Below are 23,646 nucleotides of genomic sequence, written 5' to 3' on the forward strand. Positions count from 1 at the left end.
CACTAAAGCTGGGTTTGATCCGGTTAATAATTAGTTATTGGAAAGACCACTGTAAAATCGATTTCCTTGAGCTCCAAAGGAAACATGACCACTACCCAAAAGGAAGACAATCTACCATTTCTCATCAGTAGTTTCTGTCCATGGTTTAAAATGCTGATCCTCACATCTCCAACCCAGTGCATGACTTTTGAGACCCCGTTGGCTTCTCTTTAGCATCTTGCTCTGGACTCCTGTTTGTTAGAGCAAACTCACACTGGCTTCTGATGTTGGAGCACAGCTGCTGCTGCTGCTGCCCCTCTGGGCAATAGAGATTCATCTGCCAGTCAGTACCTCCATCTTGTAAAGCAGCCCAGACCACTGGCATCTTGTAGAAAGAAGACTGGCCTGAGTCGGACCCTGGCTTCTAAACTTATCCAGGCCTCTAGATATCCATCAGCATAACAAGTCACAACATCTCCAGGGGTCAGTTTTGTAAAATGGTATCATTTGTAAAATGACAATATTTACCTCATAGAGATATTGTAAGAATCACAGTGAAAATACATCGAGTTCTTTTTTAAGAAAATAAAGGGCATGGAAGAGAGATTTGTCTTTATTCCTCCTCACACATACCATAACCTAGCACAAGGGACATCTCCCACTTTGTCCTAGACCTAGCAAATTTGATCTCTGTCCTTGTTGCTTCCCTGTCCCTTGCTTGTGTGCTGCTACAAGAAGCTTTAGGGAGAAAAGCCATTCAGCTTAATGCCCCTTCTCTGAGCTCTGGGCAACCTCTTTCCTTAGGCCTAATTCTGAGTAGGGCAGCTTGCTATTTCTAACCTTCCAGCATCCTCTGGGGACATTAACTGCCAGGAGTAATTGCTCCTTTTCAGCTCCCCGACAGAAGGTTATAGATTTCCAAATGGTCCTTGGAGGAGGTTGCTATGGTAACTCAACAACCTCTGTCGTAATAGTCATAAGGCCAAGTCCACTGGGACCAAATTTCTCTCCCCTGATATCCTCCCAGCCATGTAGATTTTGATGAGTTAGCATGTGAGCTTGGATTTGGATTCTCAAAGGATAGTCTTTTTCTATCATAAGGCTAGTCTCTTCCCGGCTTGGGAATGGGTCCTCCCTTTGTAGGGAGCTATGCTCTCTGGGGAAGATAACCTCAGAAGGGCAATCACTGGGCTTGTGAGCAGCGGGTGCCTTGAAGGCTGCTTCTTAAGAGTCTAACCCCAGTCACTGGCGATGTATGCTAATCTGCATAAGTCCTCACTTCCAGATTAGTCAGGGCTACAAAGATAGACATCTCTGCTTCCACCTGATGCTTGTCTGATTTTCTTGTTAATGCTACGTTGTACTCCAGGGCCCAAGACTCACACATTTCCCTAAAAAAAAATGAAAACACCAGTCCCAGAGTCACAGTTTAGGCAATGCTTCTATCTCATTTCTGAGCAACTCCCCAAAGCCTGATGTGACAGCTGCAGCTTCAAAACTGAAAAAGTTTGCAAAATTCTGGCCTGTGTCCTGTGCAGGAGGCCACTGCTTGTTTCCCTTTTTCCCCACCTGTAATTCACCCAGAAAATGTGTGCATGTGCTGGAGAAAGGGGAGAAGGGGAAGGATTTTTCTTCAGCTTTCTGGCCTGAGGAAAGGGACTGAACAAAGAATCCTGGTGCACAGAGTATAGATTCCCTGGATGGGAAACTAGCCTTTAATGATCTGAGAGACCATTGTTAGGACATTGGGAAGGGGGGAACCAAAAAATGAGGCTCTCCCTCAAGGGACTTAACCATTTGGTTAAGCAGTCTTTGGGAAGAGCAGTCTTACAAATGATTCTGTATCAAACTGGCCACAAAAGTTTCAGGAAGTCATGAGAAGAGAAAGTTCAAGAAGGCAGGATTTGGTTTTGGAGGTTGAATAGGATGGAGATTGTAGGCAGGAGACACAATTTGCCATCTTCTTCAGTAGATCACATCCTCCCAAAGTAGGATGTGATAAACCTCTCAGCCTTCTCTAGCACTGAGTCCACGCATAGTACTTGTTCCATATGATCAATACATGTGGTAAGTGAAGCAGAGGAGAATTGAACTGTGTCTCAGTTACAAAAGGTGGTGCCTCAGCTGGCCACAAGCACACCTTTCCAACACTGATACTGGGGACTTGTCAGGTAGCAGTGAGGGATCTATTGCCATCTCCCCCTCACCTTCCTCCACCCACATGGATCTGCACAAAGTGCCTATTTGACAAATGTGCGCTGAATAATTTAGTAATTTTTAGAGAAGGAGGTTTTGAGTATGTTTCATTTGTGATTATAGACACAAGAAATTTGGTGCACATATGTGTCTGTACAAGTGGTTAGTATGGTGGTTGGAATGAACATGGACTGCATTCCTGGAGTTTTTGGAAAGATAATATAGTTAAATCTAGTAAAAATCTATCTAAATATCTAGTGCTAGCTAACCCATCACTCAAAGATACTCCGCTCTGTTTGTGCTCTCATTTGATCCTCATGCTAGCCCTGTGGTGTAGGTGCTATTATTTTCCCCATTTGGCAGATGAGGAAATTGAGGCTCAGAGGCTCATGCAGCCAATGTTTGTTAGAAGCAGTATTCAAATCTAGGTTCGCTTGACCACTTTCCATTCTGTGCTGTTTCACAGATACATAAAATTAATTTTCAGCCATGTCTGAATCTTTGAAACCCCATTTGTACTTTTCTTGTCAGTGGTTTGCCATTTTCTTCTCCAGCTCATTTTCCCGGATGAGAAAACAGAAAGGGTTAAGACTTCCCTAGAGTAACACAGCTAGTAAGTGTCTTCACTGCCAATTGAACTCGGGTCCTCTTGGCTCCAGGTCCAGGATGGTGCGCTATCCACTGCGCCCCTTAGCTGCCCAATAGTTACTTTCCGATGTACAGATGCCTTCTCTCTATATATACATTTGCTATTAAGTTTTTCTTTTTTTAATCCTTTAAGTTGTAAGATTTTCTTTACTCCTACTTTGGTTGCTCCGCCTTCACAGATGCCCTTGGTTGTTAATGTTCTTGCTCAGATGAACGGTTTACATGGTTTATCCTCTGCCGGAGAACGTAAGCTCCGTGAAGGGAACGCGTGATGTTCCTTTGGTCTCCTTATTCCCAGTACTTAGCCGAGTGTATTTGCAGTAGCAGATGACGGGTAAAATGCACTTTTTGGACCGGATTCCCCGAGATGGTTTTACCGAGAGCTCTCCCACGGGTTTTCTACCAGAGAGATCTGAGGTGTAAGCAAGGGACAACATGGAGTTGACTGAAACTGTGACTCGATTGGGACTGTGGCTCTGACACACTCTGGCTCCCGGAGCCAGAGAGGGCTTAGAGAGTGCCCGCTCCAAGGGGACGCCTTGTTCCGATAGGGGCCCTGTGGCGGACAGGTACCTGAGCAGCTGCAGAGTACGTCTTTGTCTTCCCCCGCGGGGTGTAGCCTGCTGCCCTTCACCTAACAGGTGCTCAGGAAACGCAAAATGAGGGGGATGACTTGGCTCCCTCGGAGGCCCTTCTAGCTCAGGATCCTAGAACTGAGTCTTCCTCTCCCCACACCCGTGTGTGTGTGTGTGTGTGTGTGTGTGGCGCCGTAGCTGAAGGAGCAGGGGAAGAGCGTGGGACGGCTGCGCGTTTGTGTGGCTGTGCGTGTCTGGAAGCCGGGGAGGAGTGGGCTGCGCGGCTCCCGGAGCGAGGGGCGGCGAGCGGAGAGGGGTGGGACGTGCGTGTGCCCGGGCGCGCGCGCGCGAGTCTCTGTCCGGGAGCAGAGGAGAGGGAGGGGGAAGGGGAGTGGTGGCTCCGTGACGCGCTGGCCCCTGTGTGCGGCAGCGGCGGCTCGAGCGCGGCCGGGGCCGGGCCGGGAGTGCGGCGAGGGCGGTGTGACCGCGGCGGCGGTGCCCAGAGCGGAGAGCGCGGCGGAGCTGGGGCTGGGCCTGGGGCCGGGGCCGGGGCCGCAGCGCCGGGTCCGCGGAGCAGCCGCCCCCCCGCCCGGGCAGCTCTATGGACAGGAGCTCCCTGCTGCAGCTCATCCAGGAGCAGGTGCGGAGGGCGCGGGCGCGGGCGCGGGCCGGGGCTGGGCTGCTCTTCTGCCCAGACCGCACTCCTATCTCCCCCATCCCCGCACGCCCCCCGTTCTCTTCCCCTTCCCCCCCCTCCCCGCGCCCCGCACGCATGCAGAAGGCGTGTGCACTGCCTGCGGCTGAGGCCAGGGGCTGCCACTTGGCCGGCCCGGAGAATTGCACCAAACCGCGGGGCCGGCGCCCCAAGGCGCGCCTCTGCCTCCCCGCTGGGGCTTGCTCTCCTCCCCTTCCCAGGGATCCCGGCCAGGCTGGGCGTGCGCCGGATACTCCAGCCCCGGGTGCAATCTTCCCTGAGGCAGCACTCCCCAGGGAACCTGAGCGCCCAAGGGCGGGCCGGCTGAGCCGCGTTTCGCCACACCCCTGGGCCTGCCTCCTTTCCCACCCGATGTCCCCCTCCCCAGCCCTAGGACGCCCTGTCCTCCAACCCCCCCCCCCCCAGCTGACCTGTGAGCCTGGCTCCCTCACTAGCACTGGGGGTGCCCCGTGGGGCTGAGAATTAGGGGAAGAGGGAATTCCCCATCTCGGTCCTGAGGATGCTCTCCAGACCTCAGACCGGGGCCGGGTTCCAGGACGAATAGCCTGTCAGAGCCATTGATGGTGTGGTTGGGGAGCCAGGAGCAAAAGGCCCTCCTCTTCCCTCCCTGCTCTCTGCCTCCACCTTGCAGTCACCTGTCTGGCTGTTCTGCCCTCCTAAATCGGAAGGATTGTCTGGCCTTAGGATGGAGGACATGAGTGGCTCTCTCTCAGTGCGAATCTAAGAAAGATTTATAGGTGTAAGAAAGTTGTGTCCAACTGTTCTGTGACCTACAACAACATAATGATACGGGTTAGACCTCAGCAAGACTTCCTGACAACACTGAATGGCTGGGTGGCTGGTACAGCTGTCTAAGAAATGTCTAAGCAGTCTTCTGACTCGAGAATGTTCATAAATGATTCATAAATGGGATGATTCTCACCTGTCTGTGGAATTATGTTTGTTCTGTCTGCCTCAAAAGAAAATATGGGACAGCAGGCCCCTTTCAACCAATGGATTTTATTCAGTTTTGTCTTCGTGATTCTTAATAACTCCCCTGTTCAAGGGGTCCCTGGACTTAGGGCTTCCTTCTCCCAGCCTAGACCAGTAGGGACAATAAGCAAGAAGGATAGAACAGGGCTGTGACACTTGTGTAGAGAGGATAAGTATCTAGGGTCTTTGAATTAAGTAGGTGGAAACACAGGTGGAAGTGACCTGAGAATTGAGATGAAGCCAAGAAGGGGAGCCAGGGTCCCTGGGGGACAGAAAGCCCCTGCCCCTTGAGGTAGAAGAGCAGTTCTCACCATTTCTGGGTCACTAAAGGCAGAAAAATAAGTTGCCCTGAGACAGGTATTTTCTCTATTTTACCCCAGCTCAACCTTTTCATTTACATGTGTGGATATTGGGTGGGGTAGGGTATGTCTGGAAAATGCTGGTCTTGACCTTGTTTTGGGCCTCATCCTTTCCTGCCCCCTACCCCCTTTCCTATCTTCAGCAGCTGGACCCTGACAACACTGGCTTCATTGGCGTTGAGACCTTCACTGGCCTGGTGCACAGCCATGAGCTGCCACTGGACCCTGCCAAACTGGACATGCTGGTGGCATTGGCCCAGAGCAACGACCAAGGACAGATCTGCTACCAGGAGTTGGTAGATCTGGTCAGTGACAGGGGTCTTAGGCTGATCTCAGCTCCCATTGGTCCTCACGATTTTGCTTCTGGGTGATAGAAAGGGATTATTTAGGGAGAAATCTCCCTTAATGTGGTTCTTATTACCACTGTAATTGGAGGAAATGGGCATTGGTGGCATTAAGGATCTCGGTGCTCTTTGAATCTGCCTAAGAGTGTCTGAAAGGAGGAAGTGGAGGAAGGATTTTGTTCCAGGAAACAGGCAGCAGAGGTAGTGGAAAGCATATTGGACATGGGTTCAAATCCTAGTGCTGCTACATACTGTGGGTTGGGATTCTCATTTTTAGAATGTGGATTAGATCATTTCTAACATCTCATTCAGGTCTAAATCCCTTGCTCCTCTGACTATAGGACTATTGATTGAGGGTGAGGGTTCCCCTTTCTCCCTTGGGAGCTTAAGAGTCCAAGGGCATTCACAGTGTCTTTATGCAGCATGTGTACCTAAGTTGTAGAAGGAATGCTTTATACATAGTAGATAACCTAAGTCAATTAATTATCTTGACTGGAAGACAAACATGATGGCAATATCTATCAATAGATCCGTATTGGCTACTGGAAATTTGGTCCACCGAAAAATGTTTGTTATTCTGCCTCTCTCCCAAGTGGCCCCTTTGTGTCCCAGGCAGGCCCTGGTTTCTATAGCTGGATATCAGGGGCCTTTTTCTGCTCTTCCCTGGCAGATCAGCAGCAAAAGATCCAGTAGCTTCAAGCGGGCCATCACCAATGGGCAGCGTGCCCTTCCTCGGGATGGGCTACTGGATGAGCCAGGCCTTGGTTTCTATAAACGCTTTGTGCGCTATGTGGCCTATGAGATCCTACCGTGTGAGATGGACCGCCGATGGTACTTCTACCAGCACCGAACCTGCCCACCTCCAGTCTTCATGGCTACTGTCACACTCACACAGGTAGTAGCCATGGACAGCCCGTTCTCATCTCTAAACTATTTCCCCTATTTGTAGCCCCAAGGGGGACAGACTGAGATAAATTGTCCTTCCCAGATCATCGTGTTCTTGTGTTATGGGGCTCGACTGAACAAGTGGGTGCTGCAGACCTATCACCCCGAGTACATGAAGAGTCCTCTGGTGTACCACCCTGGCCACCGTGCCCGCGCCTGGCGATTTCTCACCTACATGTTCATGCATGTCGGGTAAGGGGGATTACCTTCGGTCTCTCCCACAGGTCAATATAGGGGCCTCTGGTAGTTCCAAAGGAATTTTTCCATAAGGACCCAGGCTTGAAATGAGAATTGGGTGAATAATCTCTTGCTTGTATCTTTCCAAAGCCATGTGAAGCAGGCCAGTAGGGGCCCAGAAGGACTTGCCCAGGCCAAATGACTCACGAGGCACTGGCAGACTGGGGCGGAACCCCCTCCCTCCTGCTTTCTCATGAGAAAGTGTCCCCACCTCTGCATTTGCAGACCAGAGGGGACTCGTTTCCCCCTTCCAGGCTGGAGTAGAGGGGGATGGAGGTTTTCAGAAGCAATGCTGGGCCATCATGCCCTATTCCCCCATCCCCCTAGGTGCCAGGGCTGGTTTGTGAGAGGCTCGGTCAGTGTCCATGCCGCTCTGACCAGTGCGAATTCCCCCCTGCAGGTTGGAGCAGCTGGGCTTCAATGCTCTCCTGCAGCTCATGATTGGCGTGCCCCTGGAGATGGTGCACGGAGTGCTTCGGATAGGGTTCCTTTACTTGGCGGGCGTGCTGGCAGGTGAGGTGTTTGCTGAGGTGCTCAGAAAGCATGGCTTATTGGGACAGCCCTCTCCTAACCTTTCCTTTCCTCCCACAGGTTCTTTGACCGTCTCCATCACGGATATGCGGGCCCCTGTGGTAGGGGGCTCAGGGGGCGTCTATGCCCTCTGTTCCGCCCATCTGGCCAATGTTGTCATGGTGAGGAGAGGGTCTATCCAGGGCTGGCAGGGGAGGCGCTGGGGACTCTGAAGAAAGGATGCGGCTGGCCCCGTCCCCCTGCTTCTTGGCCCAAGCCATTAGGATGGGCTTCTTGAGCCTCCCCATCTAAATCCTCACCAGATGCTCCTCCTCCTTTAGAACTGGGCTGGGATGCGCTGCCCCTACAAACTGCTGAGGATGGTGCTGGCGCTGGTGTGCAGTGAGTATTGGCTAACCCAGTGGTGTGGGGGGGGAGGGCTGAATTTGGGTCAGGATAATGTTTCCCCTGGCCCGAGGAAGCCCCCGTCCCATCACAGGTTCTGAGCATGGTACACAGGGTTTCTCTACCCTCCCACCTGCACCAGCTAAAGGAACAACAGTGAATGGCTAGCAGTCAGCCACACTAGAAGGGAGAAAGGACTGGCCACAGGTAGTCTTTGCCAGCCCTAGGGGGTCACTCCCTCTCTAGATGATTACAGTAGGCACCACCCAGATCCCACTGGGCTGAGGTGTGAGTGGCCCCCTGCGGGCTGGGGCTCCCCAGGAATTCTCTTGTCCTCACATCTTGCTCCCCCCACTGCAGTGAGCTCAGAGGTGGGCAGAGCTGTTTGGCTCCGTTTCTCCCCGCCCCTGCCTGCCTCAGGCCCTCAGCCCAGCTTCATGGCCCATCTGGCGGGCGCCGTCGTGGGCATCAGCATGGGCCTGACCATCCTTCGAAGCTATGAGGAGAACCTGCAGGACCAGTGTGGCTGGTGGGTGGTATTACTTTCCTATGCCACCTTCCTCCTTTTTGCCATCTTCTGGAACATCTTCGCCTACGACCTTCTGGGGGCACAGGTCCTGCCTCCCCCTTAGTACCCCATGAAAGTGCCAACACCGCCCCTCTGGTGCCACCATCTGCCAGGCAGCCAGGACGCGGTTGTTATTTCTCCCTATCAACGTGAACCTGACTGAGGTGGATCTAGTGCCTGGCCTGGTTCTCCAGTAACAAGAACAACCTAAGGTGCCAACTTCCCACTGGATTCTGGGCTGGGCTGGGCATGCAGGTGCATGCATGTGATTTTGTGTGCAGGCTAGTCAGGGCACGGCCCCCCTTGGCAGGACTTCCAGGTGTGGGCCTGCATGTCCACCCTCTACTGAATGTATGTTTTAAAGCTGCTTCTCCCACCCCCGTCCCCTGTGCCCACCTGCCTGGGAAGGGCAGGGGCCCTACTGCTCCCCCCACCCCCAATTTCCCTCAGCTGGCTCTTTTCTCTCCAATTCTCCCCAGTTGCTGCAGAGACTTCAGCTCTATGGCTCCCAAAGCTACCGAATTCAGGGCCTCTCAAGCCTTACACTGGTCCTGGGCCTAAATCCTCTTCCGAGTCTCCCTGCCACTAGGGAAGCCGTGGTTTGAGGCTGCCCTGTGGAAGGTAGAAGGGGATGTGCCCAAAGGAAGTCAGGGGGAGTGACCAGAGGAAAGCACCCAGGGGAGTAAAACAGAGGCTTCACAGCCTCCAGAGCAAAGAGCCAGTGTGATGGATTTGCTGTCTGAGCCTTTTTGGAGTATGAATAAATATTTTACACAGCAGCTGGCCAAGCAGTCTCAAACTAGAATGCCAGTTTCAGCTCCGGGCCTGCCCACCCCCTCCCCACTGCTCAAGTGACCTTCTTTCTCCCTTCTTCCCCTTCTCCAGAGGCCCTGCTGTTGGGATAGAGACCAAGGCAGAATCCCCTGGGACTGCCTCCTGCTATTTCCAGCTTCTGGTCTTTCCCAACAACTTTTCAGGCCTGTTAAGATTTCCCTCCTCACACCTCCGAATTTAGGCTCATGTGTGAAGGCAATTAAGAAGCTGTTTACACCTCCTGCCAAAGCAGTTAGCTAAGAACTGCTGAGCCTCGAGGGCCCACCCCATTCATTCCCTGAAATCCCAAGAGGCCCCACCAGCTTTGAAACACCTACAGCCTTCTCTAGTTCCTAAATTCGGGAAAGCTCCAGTAGCAGGCATTTTCTCTCTGGAAAACTAAGCTCCTTCTGATTTCCATTCCACCCCCACTCCCTCTCCCTGTGAGAATCACAGCTCTATGCAGTTCAAACTACTAACTCTCTCTGAAACATCCCACCTTTCATACCACACATAGGACAAGAGAAAACAAAGCACTGGAAATGCTCCCGTCTAGGTTTATGCAGGAACTGAACACAACAGGGAAAAATTATTCAAACTGCAACAATAGTTTAAATGACTTTACCAGAGGTGATTTAGTGATGGAATTGGAGCTACACACTCTATCCTCCTAATTCCTGGGTCAGTGCCAGCCTGGGAGAGGGTATCTAAGGAGTTGAGATCCAGATGAGGTTGGGATGGTAGGCAATTTTAATGGATGACAAAGGCTACTTTTTGCCCTGAGCCCCCCATGTAGAGGATAGGAGTTTGGCTGATGCATTTCTCTCTGAATGAAGTGTATACAGATGCCCAGGATCAGTGAATGCTAGCTTTTCGTTTCTTGGACGGTCTAACGTCTTCAGCACCTTCTCTGGTTTTGGGGGCTTCCCCCAAAAAGGAGGGCAGGACTGTGGGACACAGTTTCTGAGCCACAGTCCAGGTCCAGAGGCACATTTCTATCTGATGAGGAGTCCATTCTGAGGAGGCATCAACTATGAGAAAAGCCCAAGGAGGGAAAATGAATATGCAACTCTGACCCTACTCAAACTAAAGCATCCTGCCAGAAGTTTGCCATCCCAGAGGCCTGAAGCTCCCTTACCCACTCTATTTAGGCTTAGTCATTCCCCAAACCCTTCTGGGAGTAGAGGCAGTCAGATCATCAGAGACCGAGACTACTGTAGTATATGCATCTTTTCGGTTGCTAGCCCTTACCTTGGTTCAGCCTCTTAGCACAGGCCCGGATCTTGTCCAAATACAGGATATAGTGTTTGAGAGTATATTGGAGCCTGGGTAAGCCAGGGACAGCAGCCACTGCCTCATCTGCCATGAATGCTGTTGTCTCTGGGGCACCTGCTGTCAGGATTGCTGAGGAAAGCATGACTGGATTACGGGAGAGCAGGGAACCCTCCAGTCCAGGCCCATCCATACTTTCCACAGATTGTAGGGCCTTGAATGTTACCTCGTTTTAAGTAAGTTTCTCTAAACTCTTAGGTCACCACATTGGCTGGGGATGATCTGCTGCATCAGAAGAAATCTCTTGGTAGTATGAGATCAAGTTTGGCCATTGGTTGGGAAAATGTTGAACTGAACTGATTAAAATGGTCTGTTCTAGTGTTACAAGGCAGCAGGTAGGGGAGGGGATGCTTCCAAGTCTCAAGGAGAGCAGAGGAAGGGCTGAATGTCTTGTGCTCTGTCAGTAGTCATCATTTTAGGTCACACATACTTTTCCATCCCCTGAACTGAATGAATGCTTCATTCATTCAGCCTTCTCAGTTTGAGACGGATGTTAGAGATGGCATATCCCAGACTTCCCTTCCAGGCTCTCCCCAAGAGACCAGGAAATCAGAGGCTCAGTTCTAGCCCAGAGGTTACAAATGTTCCCCAGCTGCTGGGACCCACCCTCAGCTCATCCCTTCTCTTCTTCCCTCACCAGAGGCAGTAGCTGGTCCCACGGCTTTAAGCTGGCTCAGCTCTGTGATGGCAGCTTCCACATTAGGTAGGAGAGAGAAGGCTGCTGCTGTGCATTGCTTTACCAACTCCTCTGGATTAGTGGCCACCAAATTCTGGAGTCGTGGTCTGAATTTGCCCCTCTAAGTATGTGTAGGGAAGGACAGAAGGAGGAGGAGGATAAGAATATAGAATTGAATTCTTAATGATTCTCTCTGTTAGGCCCCTCACAACCTAGTCCAGGTCTCTCACTAAAAATCCTGAGGGGTTATATGGTAATATATAATTACATATATAATATGTGTACTATATATATATATATATACATATATATATATATGTATACATATATATATGTTATATATAATAATTGGTAGAACTGACATTCATGACTACAGGTTCTAGACCAATTTACATACGCCAATCTCTTCTCGTTAGAACCCTGAGTCTTCTTTCAAAGGAAACCTTCCCTGTCAATTTCTAGGATACAACCCCATCCTAACTTCAAGAAGAAATCCTATCTTATAAACACGAGGACATGAAGTCATTGAAGTAAACAGAGCTCTTGGCAGGGAACAAGTCTTGGGGTTTGACTTTACTAGAGTGGAAATTAGAAGACCTGAAACTTGGTTGTAAATGTCATTTCCCCTTACTGGGCTTGTTTCTGCCTCTGTGAAATGAAAAGATTGGATCCTAATTCCTAACACTGGTATTCTATTTCTGACACTGGGGGAGGGGGAGGGAGGAAATGAGACACACTTATGTTTCTAAAAACTAAAAAACAGAGTTAAGAGATAGAGTAACCTACTTATCACTCAGTGGACACCAATCAACAAGCCTGCTAAATTTGAGGCACAGCGGGTACAAAGACAATCGAAATAGTTACTGTTCTTAAGGAACTTCCATTCCATAGAGGGAGACAACATATAAATACGCATGTATATATGTGTGTTTAGAAAGAAGCAGAGAGCAAAAGAGAGAGAAGACACAAGTAAATATAAGATAATTTAATTTGTGGAGAAGGAACTAACAAATTGGGAGATCAGAAAAGTTACTTGTTTAGTCAGTAGAGAGGCTATGTCAGGTCGTCCTTCTGGACGGACCTACGTTTCTTTTGTGCCTTCTCTGTTCGGCATGGATTTGTGCCCCTCTCTAAAGATGCCACCTTATTCAGATACAGCAAAAGCTTACCGTCAGCTTCCATTCCATCAGCTTCACCAATTCATCTCTTGTGAGGTATTTGTCCTTTCTCTCTCTTATAGAAACTGGTAGCTCCTCCTGATACCTGAAATAGGCACCCACTGACGCATGGAGTGGTGTGTGTGTGTGTATGTTGTACCTGCGGTACCAGGGATGGGTCAGGAAGTTCACCATTCCGCCGGGACAGCTTTCCCCGAAGTCTAGCCGCCCTTGGATCTCAGGGTAGAACATTAAGCTGCTTTAGAGCGAGGTTCCAGACAATACTATACCTGGATAGTTCCTGTGTCCGGAACCCCTCAGGGACTAGGGTGTCTCCTCCCCTTTTTGAACCCTGGAAATAGATTCTGGGTTGCCCGGGAGAATTGAAGAGATCCAGCCAAAAGAAAACCGGGATAAAGATGGAGCGGGCATCTTGCCACTGTTCTTACTTCCCATCTTTACCTCCACCCTCCCTCAAGAAATTCATTCAGCTCTGGAACTCCCCTCGGATTAGAACCCGGTTGCTCCTGGTCGGTGAGCACGCCGACGCCCACCCACGCGTCCCTCCGCATTTGGCTCGGGCACTGCCCCACGGGTCCCCGGGACCCCTCGGACCCCAGCTTCCTTTTCCTATCAGTCAATCAAACGGCATTTACCAAACGCTGGCTGCGCGCCAGCACCGGAGGAGTTTCCTCCAATTAGGATCGGAGGCAGGAGCCGTCTCACTGGTGGTGTCTGCATCTCCCGAGCCCGCCGCGGGGCGGTTAAAGCGGACGCTCCCGCCTCCTCTTCCCCCCTCCCCCAGGCTCCCCAGGAGGATCAGGGGCGGCCCGGGCTCCGGGGGGAGCTCGGCTCACCATGCATCCAAAGCGACGAGCTTGCGGCTCTTGCCCTCTCTGGCTCTGACCACGTCCTTGTAGCAGCCCAGCACGGCCGTCCAGCGCTGGGGGTCGTCACAGTCATAAAGACCCCCGCTCAGGCTCATGGCTCCGGCCCCCAAATAGGAATTTCGGCGCCTCCTGAATATTGGGGGCGTCTTCAAAATGGGCCCCCTAGGAAGGAAACGCCTAGAGCTGTAATGGGGAAGGGAATGGAAAGGTTAGGGGGAAAAGAACCGAGTTTTCTCTTCCTCAGGTAAGGACCGCCGTCCGCGCACGCGCACGCGCACGCGCACGCGCAGATATGCTCCTCCACGGTGCATCTTCTCTCCTCCCCTCTAATTACTCAGGTCCAATCCCACTTCTTGATAAACAGACACGCCCTAGCCCCGCCCCTTCAAGCCGCGCCCCGCCTCGGCCACATTTCCCACACCGCGCACGCGTGGAAACACGTATGTTCCCCTCCTAGGGTCTCCTCTTCTCACCCGCCTTTCCTGGCGGGCTCAATCGAAGCCCTCGGCCCCAGCCCTTCTGTGTCTGCGACTAGACCGCCGATCCTCTTACGCACAGACAAACCCAGTTTACTCAGGGCTAACTCGACTAGCCCCGCCCCCTCGTGCTCGTTCGCTGTTACATCTCTGGGCTCGACCTTTTCCCCGCCCCCAAGCTTCTCGATTTTCTGGCGTCCTTCTTCACGGGCTCATCCCTTCTCTTCCGGCTCCGCCCCCCTCGCTCTCCTGGGCCGGGACTTCCGGTTGGGTGACGGCGCTGGGTCTCCGCAGGGAAGAATTCGGGGCATCTTGGGACTGGGCTCGGGGGTCCGAGCTGAGTCGCTGGCGCTTTCTGTCGGCAGCGCCCGGGGCGAGGGCGGGCCCAGACCTGAGTTCAGCGGCTGGGGCCGGGGGCCGTGACCAGATCACGGGGCCGGGCCGGGGTAGGGGCCGAGGCCGGGGCCGGGCCGGAGCCATGAAGGGAAAAGAAGAGAAGGAGGGCGGGGGCGGCGGCGGCAGCGGGGCCCGCCTAGGCTCGGGGGGCGGCGGCGCGGCCAGCCCGGAGAAGAGCCCCAGCGCCCAGGAGTTGAAAGAACAGGGGAACCGGCTTTTCGTGGGCCGCAAGTACCCGGAGGCCGCGGCCTGTTACAGCAAAGCCATCGTGAGTGCGGAGTGCCGGCGCCGGGGGGCGGGGCAGCGGAGGGCGCCCAGCCGCGCGCGGGGAGGGGGGAGCTCTGCGGCGCCCCGGGCGAGGAGGGGAGCCCGAGCTTGGGAGGGAGCGGGGCCCAGCGCGGCCCTGGCCGAAGCCCCCTCTCAAAAAAGAAATGGCTCCTGAATGCCTTTGACTCGGGTGAATGGAACGATTCCTCCCGGGTCTCTGGGCCCCGTGCTAGCCCCCTCCCTCCCGCCGCCGAATCCGGGAGTGGGGGGCGCGGAGCCTCGAGGGACCATTTCTCGCCTACCCTCTTTCTATCCAAACTTTCAAATTCTGTGAGTTCAACAAGAGTTTCTTTGAGGTCCTCGCATTCATTCATCAGAGGGAGCATATTAATGAGCCTGATGGATCCCTTAGGTCTTTTCTTTTTGGTCTCCAGCTGAGCAGGAGATTAGGGCAAGTCTTTACAAAGTCAGTAGTTCAATTCTGGGTCTTTAGACATTCGTTCTTCGCTGAACTCAGAGCTTAGAAGTTTTGTTCCAAAATGCCAGAGTGCCACCCAAAGGGGCTTGGGAGTTAAAGATTGGATCGAGTGGATTTTTCCTGCGTTAACACGAATTTTTTCTTATATGTAATTCACATATGTAACGGTCTAGATTAGATAAAGGAACCCCATTTATTGGTCTTTATTTCTAGGAACGTTTTTAAATGACAAGTATTTAGTGTGCAATTGCTTTTTATAATAGTGTAAAAAACAGGGTTGAATTGAATTAGAGGAATAAATGTCAGCAAAGTTTCTGTCCTTGGGGATGCTGAATTTATGCCATTTTGGATCACACGATAGAATGATGGAGAAAGGGAGATGGAGAAATGTTTTACAATTTCTAGGAATAAGCTCACCACTTTTCCCGAATTCATTGGGGCCCGGAGCTTCAGCTAAAGTAGCTTGCTTTCAGGGGAGAGTATCTGACTAAGGAAGAGGAAAATGGGGAACAAGGGTGTGAAGAGGGAAAAGGAGGATCTGAAAGGACAATATTCAAGGGATGTCGAAAGGATGGGCTGGAGGAGAGGGGCGAGTTTCGAAGAACTCGGTAGTCTTAAGAGTCTCAGCTGAGTCCTACCAGTGAAAAGCTGGTTTCTGAAGCTCCTTCAGCAAAGGGAAAACTCCTTTGTGATTCTGACAGTCAGGTGGGGCAGGGAGGCATCAGAGGGTACTGGATGGAGGGAGAATTGGAGTCATGTCACTTCTCTGGGACATCTAAAATATCCCTTCCCTGCTCTGGGATTCAGTTTCTTCCTGTATAAAATGAATGTAAATTACCTCTTAAAAATCTTTCCTGATTCTAAATTCAGAGAGGAGTAATGTGAAAGGTGGGACATTGATGAGTCAGGCTGTTTAGCTCCTTAGCTGATGAGCCTTTGTTTATCTCTTAATGTGGCACCTTGTACTTGTCACCTTCCTGATTTCCTGAGCATGCTTTTCAGGATTATGTAGGTGGCTTAATGCCTCCGGCTTATGGTCCATTTGACTCATAGATGAACTAGTTTAGGAAGAGGCCCATTCACAACCTATAGGTCCCCGAAAAACAGTAGAGTCCTCACTTGAGAGCAGAGGGCCAAGCCTCAGCTAGGATATCTAAAAAGCCTAGCCAGGACTAAGAGTAAGTTTCTAGTTCTTGTTCAGATAACTATAAATTCAGTAAAATTAATTGTAAAATCAGTAAAACCAAAGGTTTTTATCTTGCCTGATGTCAAAGGCTGAGATGGAAGGATCTAAGAGAAAAAGGCAGGTATTGAAGGACCTAGGACAGGGTCTCCTCCCCATCGTTTTTGAGCAGTAAAAAGGTTCCTTTGCCTACAGCCAACTGGACAACATAAAGTAGGGTAAGGTTATGGAACTTTAATGGGTCCTATCCCATTTTGCTCTTCCATATTTTAAGGGCCCCACTATTTCTAAGCTGTCCATGGATGAGAAGCTGGATAGAAGGATGGTAAGGCAGAGAGCAGAGCTGGCACACAGCGTGTGGGGAGACCAAGCTTCTCCATTTTTCCTCACCATTTCTAGTATCACAAGGTTCACACATATTAACAGTGGTCAACTCCTTTTTCTCATTTTGGTTGTGACCTTTTTTTGGCAGTTGTTAGTTTGGGCTCTGTTACCTGTTTGTAGCACTACCCAGTTGATAAGTTACATTGCCCAAATCTTGTTTCTGGGCTTTTGGAGTTGGAGACTGACACCTGCTTATTTCACCCAGCTCATTCATCATGGTCCCCCACTGGTGGTGGGGGGGGGGGGGGGGGGGGGGGGGGGGGGGCGTGACTCCATGAATGTGCAGTTATTGGCCCAAAACAGATGTTAAGACGTTCCTGGACCCTCAAAGGACATCTCACTTGCCCTTCCTGGTCAGATACAGCTTGAGGCTGGCTGAAAACAAGGCTGCCTGAAAACCTAAGGCTGGAGCAGAGTGATGAACTAGGGAGTCAGAAAAGCTGTATTGGAATCTCACCAACACTTGAACTTTCCATGGGATTTCTATAGTGGATTTTAAGGGGATATGGGACTCTCTTCTTGGAGAATAGCAGTTTTGTTTTGCCTTGAGCCTGACCAGAAAATGTGAATACAGAGGACAGAAGGTATTTCAGCAGATTTGAAACGTCTGCTGTCCCCCTTTCCCCCATCCAGACCCGAAATCCCCTTGTGGCTGTTTATTACACCAACCGGGCACTGTGCTATCTGAAGATGCAGCAGCATGACAAGGCTCTGGCCGACTGCAAGCATGCCCTAGAGCTGGACGGCCAGTCAGTGAAGGCCCACTTCTTCCTGGGCCAGTGCCAGCTGGAGATGGAGAACTATGACGAGGCCATTGCCAACCTGCAGAGAGGTGAGCTGGGCCCCACTGGGCCATGTGGACTCTGATAGGAGTCCCAGGTCCCTCTCCCCAGGACCTGCTCTTCTGGAGTCCAAGGTCTTGTGCCCAGTAGCATCCACCCTCTCCCACAGCCTACAATCTTGCCAAGGAGCAGCGGCTGAACTTTGGGGACGACATCCCAAGTGCACTGCGCATTGCCAAGAAGAAGCGTTGGAACAGCATTGAGGAACGGCGTATTCACCAGGAGAATGAACTTCATGCCTACCTCACCAAGCTCATCATGGCAGAGAGAGAGCGGTGAGTGGATCAGGAAGGGTCTGGCTGCACCTAGAACCCAAACCTTACAAGAAGGTGTCAGGGTAAAGAAAAGCTTTCTGACCTGCCTGCCCACTCCTTCCCCCAGGCTGAATCAGTCCTTGGGCATGGGTATGTGAGATAGGTCCTGCCATCTGCATGGCCCTGTGGTTAACACTAGTTGGTGGAGAATGGGGGTGGGGTGGAGATTGGTCTGGACCTAATGTGAACTAGAAGACTCCCCCTCCTAAGATGGAGGTAGACATCTTGTCTATAACTTATAGCCTCCCGATTGCCTGGAGGCACTACATTGTTGAATGGTTTGCTTATATATGGCCACATCTCTTGAATATACCAGAAGCAAGTCTTGAACCTGGGTCTTCCTTGCTGTAAGGCTGGCTCTCTATTCCATCTTCAGCACTGGAGTTATAGAAGTGAAATAAAGTTCTTGATGTCAAAGAGCATACAGTCTAAGAATATGAATAAAGCACTATATATAGATAGGTGTAATGTAAGGGGAAGGGGACTCTGAGCAGAGTTTGGGGAAAGATGATTATGACTGGGAAAGAGGAGATCCTGAAAGAGGAAGCAGATTTCAGCAGGTGTCTGGGAAGGCCTGGAGAAGTGGAGACCAGATGAGAGTAGGTAGGTAGAGGGAGGTACTGATCTGATGGGAATTGTTAGCAACTGAGAAAAATAAATGGCAAAGTAGTACTTCCTTTCAGGTGTCTTGAGTACTTCCCATTCCCCTCCCTTGGCATTAATCCTGGGCGTGGTTTGCAAGTTAGAACTTGCTACTGGCTGTTTCTGCTGTCGGGGTAAAGCTTAAGAGTAGAGTTAGGGAGACAGAGTTCAGGACCGATTCCTGTCCAGGGGCATAGAAGAAACAGTATATGCTTTAAGGGTTTGGAGAAAGGAGATGGGGCCCAGGGCTCCGAATGACTGGGGCAGGGGTTAGCTATTCTGTGTGGGCCAGCCTTGGCTCCCCCACTCGAGGACCCCGTCATTTTGTCTTGTGTTTCCTGCAGCGTAGCAGAGCACAGGGCTGGACCCACAAAGTAGGTGCTCAGTAAAGGCTTGTTGATGGATTACTTCCTTGGCCTCCCCAGGGAGCTGGAGGAGTGTCAGCGGAGTCAAGAGGAAGAGAATGGAGATGAAAGCCGGAACCGTGCCCAGCAGGCCAGCATTGAAGCCAAACACGTGAGGCTGCCCTGCCGGTCTGTCCTTGCCCTGTGAGATGATGGTAGCATGGCTTGGGAAGGCTCCTGCCTGGGGCAAGGCCCACTGTGGGCACCAGCCACCCCACAGGCACATGGGGAGACAGTCACCCCTGGGCTCTGTAGGCTGTCTTGGCAGGAGGCCGATTTGGGGCAAGGCCCAGGCCCTGGGAGGAAATTCCAAAGCTCATGTGCCTTCTTTTTCCTAGTTACTAAACCCTGTCTCGGTTTGTGCGCGGGCCCAGTGTTTGAGGCATGGTGGGGCCGGGCACTTCTGCCTGTGAGCAGCACTCCCAATAAAGGAGGTGATTTCCTTTTCAGGATAAGTATCTGGCAGACATGGACGAGCTTTTCTCCCAGGTGGATGAGAAGAGAAAGGTGAGGACAGACTCCTAGCCTCTTGTCACCTTGGCTCTGATTACTTTAGCTTCCTGATGCCAGGAGGGGAGGGGACAGAGTGACTGCCTGAGGAGGGAGAAGCCTGAGCTGAGGGGCCCGGAGTCTGTGGCCTGTCCAGTCCCTTGAACTCCTGTCTCTCTTCCTCCCATGGTAGAAGCGAGACATCCCAGACTATCTGTGTGGGAAGATCAGTTTTGAGCTGATGAGGGAGCCGTGCATCACTCCCAGCGGCATCACATATGACCGGAAAGATATTGAAGAACATCTGCAGGTAATGTGCTAGGTGTGGCAAAGCTGGCTCTCCTGAATGTTGGTGGTGGTCCTGCTTAGAACTGGGTTGAGGACCTCAGTGGCTCCTCAGTGCCTCTCTTTTCTCTCTGTCTCCAGCGAGTGGGCCACTTTGACCCTGTGACCAGAAGTCCCCTAACCCAGGAGCAGCTCATCCCCAACCTGGCTATGAAGGAAGTGATTGATGCCTTCATTTCTGAGAATGGCTGGGTAGAAGATTACTGAAGTTTCTAGCCTTTTAAGTTGGAGCCCCTCTGTCCCCCAGGGCCAACACATGCCTTACTGTCCATCTGGTCTGTCTCTTACCCAAACCTGCCTGCTGGGTACTGAGCCAGTCTTCCATCTCTGTACTGCCTATGGATTGGGGACCCTGGGCTTGGCTTTGGGGGCTTTCTGGAGTTATAGAGGGTGTCTGCCTCCCAAAGGGTAAGACTTTATTCTGGCACTGGCCAGGTTCCTGTTGTGGAGGTTGGCGTGGTTTCTGGCACCTACCTTCCACTTTCTTTTCCCATGTATATAATTTGTGTTCACTCTCCTTTTTCATTTAACAGCCATTACCTGTTCTGAGCCATGACCCTAGCCCGGGGGGAGGGCTCTCCCTGGCCCCTTTTACCCTGTTCTGCAATTGTCTGAAGGGGCTGGAGTAGGAATGGACTGAAAGAAGCTCTATGGAGGGTAATAAAAGTTGTGAGCAATATGCCTTTGAGCTGATCTAGCCCTGCAGGTGCTGGACTCAGCAAAGAAGAGACAAGGGCCTGCAGCCTTCTCTTCTCTCCCTCAACACCTGGATGGAGCTCTCCTTGGTCTGAAGCCCCGTGGGACACATGCTTACCTTTCCTCTTCCCCTTTCACTTCATTTGTCTCATTTGTCTTCCAGCCCCAAGCAAGAGGGCAGAAAGTGGCTGGCACAGAGACACAAAGGCAGCAGAGCCAGCACCATTACTTCATTATAGGGAAATTGTGGCAATAAATTAACAGCACTCAGAGTCAGAGGTGGCAACAGATCAGCCTCAACCTGGAGGATGCTGTTACTTCTAGCCCAGAAACGTAGAGATGAAGACACTCGTGTCCAGATTCAGGGTGGCGTGCCACCAACGGTCAGGGAAATACAGCACCTGGAGATGGGATGAAACTTAGCACAGGCCTTTTTTTCTTCCCACTCACCCAATAAAGTGAACCCCTCTGACCTCACCAGCCTGGACAGTACACTGTAGGGGCCGTTCAGTGATCGGGAGTGCTGGGTATGTGTCCCGTAACCAGGTTAAGGTAGTTTTGTTGGGGTGAAAGTCAGGCCTCTTCTCTGGAGGATACAGGAACCAGCGCTGTTGGGGATGGGGAAGAAGGACCTAGTCAGAACTGGCTTATCCACTGGCCCCCTTCCAACATCTAGGGAGACTCTCCTGCCTCACCTTTCGTCCAAAGATCACCTCAGAATAACCTGGCCCGTGCCAATGGAAGGGTACTCCAGAGCCAACACCTGTGGAGGAGGATTCATCAACAGATCTAGACTCCCAGCAGCTCCCTATCCCTGAGGGCCATACTGACCTGCGATTCCAAAACTGTAGGCCGCCTTAGTGCCCAAGAGACGAAAAGGAGGTGGGGAGTAGTGCTGGAACAATCCACCCCACTCAGTGAAGTTATTGTCCCCAAAGAAGTAAAGTGTATCTAGTGAAAGGAAATCAAAGAGTGCAGCCTTTTACTGCCCTGTCCATGTCCCCAAATGCTCTCAAGGTGGTTAAAGGACTTCAGCTTTGTTGGCCCTTGAGGATAGGCACTTAACTCACCATTCCCTAGGGATTTTGGGTCTTGAGGCTCCAGCAACTGTTCCACATATTCTTGGAAAGAGAGGTCCACTGTAGGGGAAGGAAAAGGCTGGAAGTCAGGACCTGAGTGGCAAAAAATGGTCCTGCTGGAGGTTGCACAAGATGGTGGTAGGCAAGTAGGGCTTACCTTTCTGATAAGAATATGTGTTAGCGGTACTCAGTCGTATCCTGAAGTCCCCAAATTCCGCCAGAAGCTTCTCTTTGGAACACAAGTCCTGGAACAGCTAAGGTGAAAGGAAGGGCCTTTAGGCTTAAAACAGATGTGTCATGTCCCACCCCCACCCCCACCCCCCCATCACACTGGCCTTTAGTGGAGTTCAACATGGCTGTAGGCAGGATACGGCTTGTGGGACTTACCGAGTTGTTAGTGAGTCTTTGTAGAATGACAGGTCTAGAGAAGGCGTATCTATAAAAGAAGGACAAAGGGCATGGACAGTTCTCACCCACACTGATTCTCCCTTCTAGTCAGGTGTGACCACAGTGATGGGCACTGACAGCTGAGGTGACAGGGATTCAAGCTTAGGGATCTGCTATACTTTCACAATGTGCTTCCCACGGAGAGGGCTCAAACATTCCCTCTTCCCCCCACTTACTGATGGATGAATTCTGCATAAGTTAGGTTTGCTCTTCGATCCACCGTACACTGCTCCTCTTCTTCTAGGGCCAGGTGCCCACTCAGCTCCCTGGATGGGGGTGCAGTGGTGGGTAGAGAACAGTGAAAATGTTTGAGGTAACCCATACTTGTCTTTCTCTATGGGCTTGTTTGCCACCCAGACCAAGAATGAGGTGAGGATTATCGGGCTATTCTCAGCTAGGTAGTGGATGGACTACTACCACATCTTGGAATTGGTCTGTATCCTTAATTTTTTGCACTAATTTTAACACTCCTATTCCTTACTGCTCTACTTCCAAGCCTAGTGAGGCGACCCAGGTGGAGCCGATGGATGATTCATCAGAGGCAGGTTGGTGGGAATTTTAAACTCAAATTTTCTAAGAATCTGGGTTAAATTTGGCTCCTCAACTTCAAACTGGTCGCTGTACTCCAGACTCCCCTATGTCCTTTTCTGACAAACAAGGCCAAATCTTCACTGGATTGGCCGATGAATCAAAAAACATTCAGGACCCCCAAACCTAATTTTATCCGTTCGGTCCCTCAGTGAGTTCCCTTTTTCATTGTCCCCTCTATGAGTAGGGCAAAAGGGCTGAGAAATCGTGAAGGCAGAGGGAAGGGGCCGAGACGAGGGGCCTGCTTCCTCTTTGGGACGCAGGAAGTTGAGAAAAAAGCAGTGGCGAGAGGGATCTGGCACGACTTTGAGGCCCGGCCCCTGCCCCCTTCTCATCTCGCTTCCGTGGCTCTCCCGAAGGCCACCCCTCTCCTGGACCATGCTGCCCGCCCCTCCATATGCTCACCAGCCCCCGTTGACAGGGGTCCCGCTCTCAAAGCAGGCAAAGGCTATCAGCGTTAAAAACAGGAACCGCATCCCGATACACCGCCACCGTCCTAGCCTCATGAAGACTGAACCTTCCGAGGGTTGCGGGAACTGGAATCCCGGGCTCTCTTAGGGGCTGGGCAGCGCACAGCCCCGCCTGACCGAAGGTCCGCCGCATCCACCGCGGAGCATTGTGGCCTTCGCAACAAGGACTACATCTCCCAAGAGGCTTCACGCGAAGGACAAGGCTGAGATTGGCAGAAAAAAATGGTTGCCCTGGAGACTCCTTCAGCAACCGGAAAACTCTTTCCTAGCGGAAACGTGCTTCCGGTCGCATTTTTCCCTCCGTTCCCTCCCTACCCCAACTCTTCTCCCTGCATCGGAAGTGCCCGCCTACCTTTGCTAAATAAAGTACAGCGTTACTGCTGCGGAAGGACTCGTTTGATCGCACCTCAAATTCATTTTCCGCGGGGCTCTCCTCCTTTGCTTTAACTGGAGAAATGGCTCTCCGGCTTATCCCAACAAACCCCGAGCCCGTGATTAACCCCAGGCTCTTTCAGCATCGCCTCAAATCGCATCTAGGTAGCCCAGACTCCCTTCTCATTTGTCTCCTCTTCTAAGAACTTTCCCTGTTTCCCAATCCAGACTCCGGGGAGCCGCCAGTTATATTGCTAAAACACAAATTGGCCTGGGCGGATCCCCCTATTGCTTCCAGGTCTACATAAGACTCATTTTGGCTTTTTAAAAGCTCTCCATAGGGCGACTCTTGCCTACCCTCCAATCATTTCCCATTACTCTAAACTGGGCTGTGAGCTGTTCCCCACATCTCTGAGAAATCTTCCAGTTAAAGCCCTTTAGTATGTCATGGCC

The 23,646-nt window shown here is 51.5% G+C and overlaps 4 protein-coding genes across 9 annotated transcripts; 2 read left to right on the forward strand and 2 right to left on the reverse strand.

Annotated features, from left to right (window-relative positions):
* The first annotated feature begins 3,742 nt into the window (after window positions 1-3,742).
* Window positions 3,743-9,232, forward strand: RHBDL1 (rhomboid like 1). The gene is made up of 8 exons (XM_031945722.1): window positions 3,743-4,038; window positions 5,588-5,749; window positions 6,459-6,683; window positions 6,777-6,925; window positions 7,371-7,483; window positions 7,562-7,662; window positions 7,822-7,882; window positions 8,246-9,232. Exons 1-8 carry the CDS (start codon window positions 4,000-4,002, stop codon window positions 8,515-8,517), a joined length of 1,122 nt encoding a protein of 373 aa, XP_031801582.1. The 5' UTR covers window positions 3,743-3,999; the 3' UTR covers window positions 8,518-9,232.
* Window positions 9,233-9,871: 639 nt separating this feature from the next.
* On the reverse strand, window positions 9,872-13,966 carry LOC105749541. 5 transcript variants are annotated; one of them, XM_012543232.3, is made up of 6 exons: window positions 13,795-13,966; window positions 13,289-13,504; window positions 12,444-12,537; window positions 11,236-11,395; window positions 10,518-10,670; window positions 9,872-10,297 (listed from the first exon to the last, which is right to left on the reverse strand). In XM_012543232.3, the coding sequence occupies exons 2-6, from the start codon at window positions 13,414-13,416 to the stop codon at window positions 10,122-10,124; spliced, it is 711 nt and encodes a 236-aa protein (XP_012398686.1). In that variant the 5' UTR covers window positions 13,417-13,504; window positions 13,795-13,966; the 3' UTR covers window positions 9,872-10,121. The 5 variants fall into 5 exon arrangements, with proteins under 5 accessions (XP_012398686.1, XP_012398685.1, XP_012398683.1 ...); XM_012543231.3 differs by lacking the exon at window positions 13,795-13,966 and having other exon boundaries at window positions 12,444-12,668; window positions 13,289-13,609; XM_012543229.3 differs by lacking the exon at window positions 13,795-13,966 and having other exon boundaries at window positions 12,444-12,796; window positions 13,289-13,377.
* A 38-nt stretch (window positions 13,967-14,004) lies between these two features.
* Window positions 14,005-20,714, forward strand: STUB1 (STIP1 homology and U-box containing protein 1). The gene is made up of 7 exons (XM_031945723.1): window positions 14,005-14,461; window positions 17,139-17,337; window positions 17,457-17,622; window positions 18,729-18,819; window positions 19,158-19,214; window positions 19,390-19,506; window positions 19,623-20,714. The coding sequence occupies exons 1-7, from the start codon at window positions 14,276-14,278 to the stop codon at window positions 19,746-19,748; spliced, it is 942 nt and encodes a 313-aa protein (XP_031801583.1). The 5' UTR covers window positions 14,005-14,275; the 3' UTR covers window positions 19,749-20,714.
* On the reverse strand, window positions 20,453-23,088 carry JMJD8 (jumonji domain containing 8). 2 transcript variants are annotated; one of them, XM_023497771.2, is made up of 9 exons: window positions 22,757-23,088; window positions 21,940-22,029; window positions 21,704-21,752; window positions 21,474-21,570; window positions 21,308-21,376; window positions 21,069-21,188; window positions 20,933-21,000; window positions 20,716-20,845; window positions 20,453-20,638 (listed from the first exon to the last, which is right to left on the reverse strand). In XM_023497771.2, the coding sequence occupies exons 1-9, from the start codon at window positions 22,855-22,857 to the stop codon at window positions 20,622-20,624; spliced, it is 741 nt and encodes a 246-aa protein (XP_023353539.1). In that variant the 5' UTR covers window positions 22,858-23,088; the 3' UTR covers window positions 20,453-20,621. The 2 variants fall into 2 exon arrangements, with proteins under 2 accessions (XP_023353539.1, XP_012398681.1); XM_012543227.3 differs by having other exon boundaries at window positions 20,711-20,845; window positions 22,757-23,086.
* Window positions 23,089-23,646: the final 558 nt, after the last annotated feature.

This window comes from Sarcophilus harrisii, chromosome 1, assembly GCF_902635505.1.
Source record: "Sarcophilus harrisii chromosome 1, mSarHar1.11, whole genome shotgun sequence".
In the NCBI taxonomy this organism is placed as follows: Eukaryota; Metazoa; Chordata; class Mammalia; order Dasyuromorphia; family Dasyuridae; genus Sarcophilus; species Sarcophilus harrisii.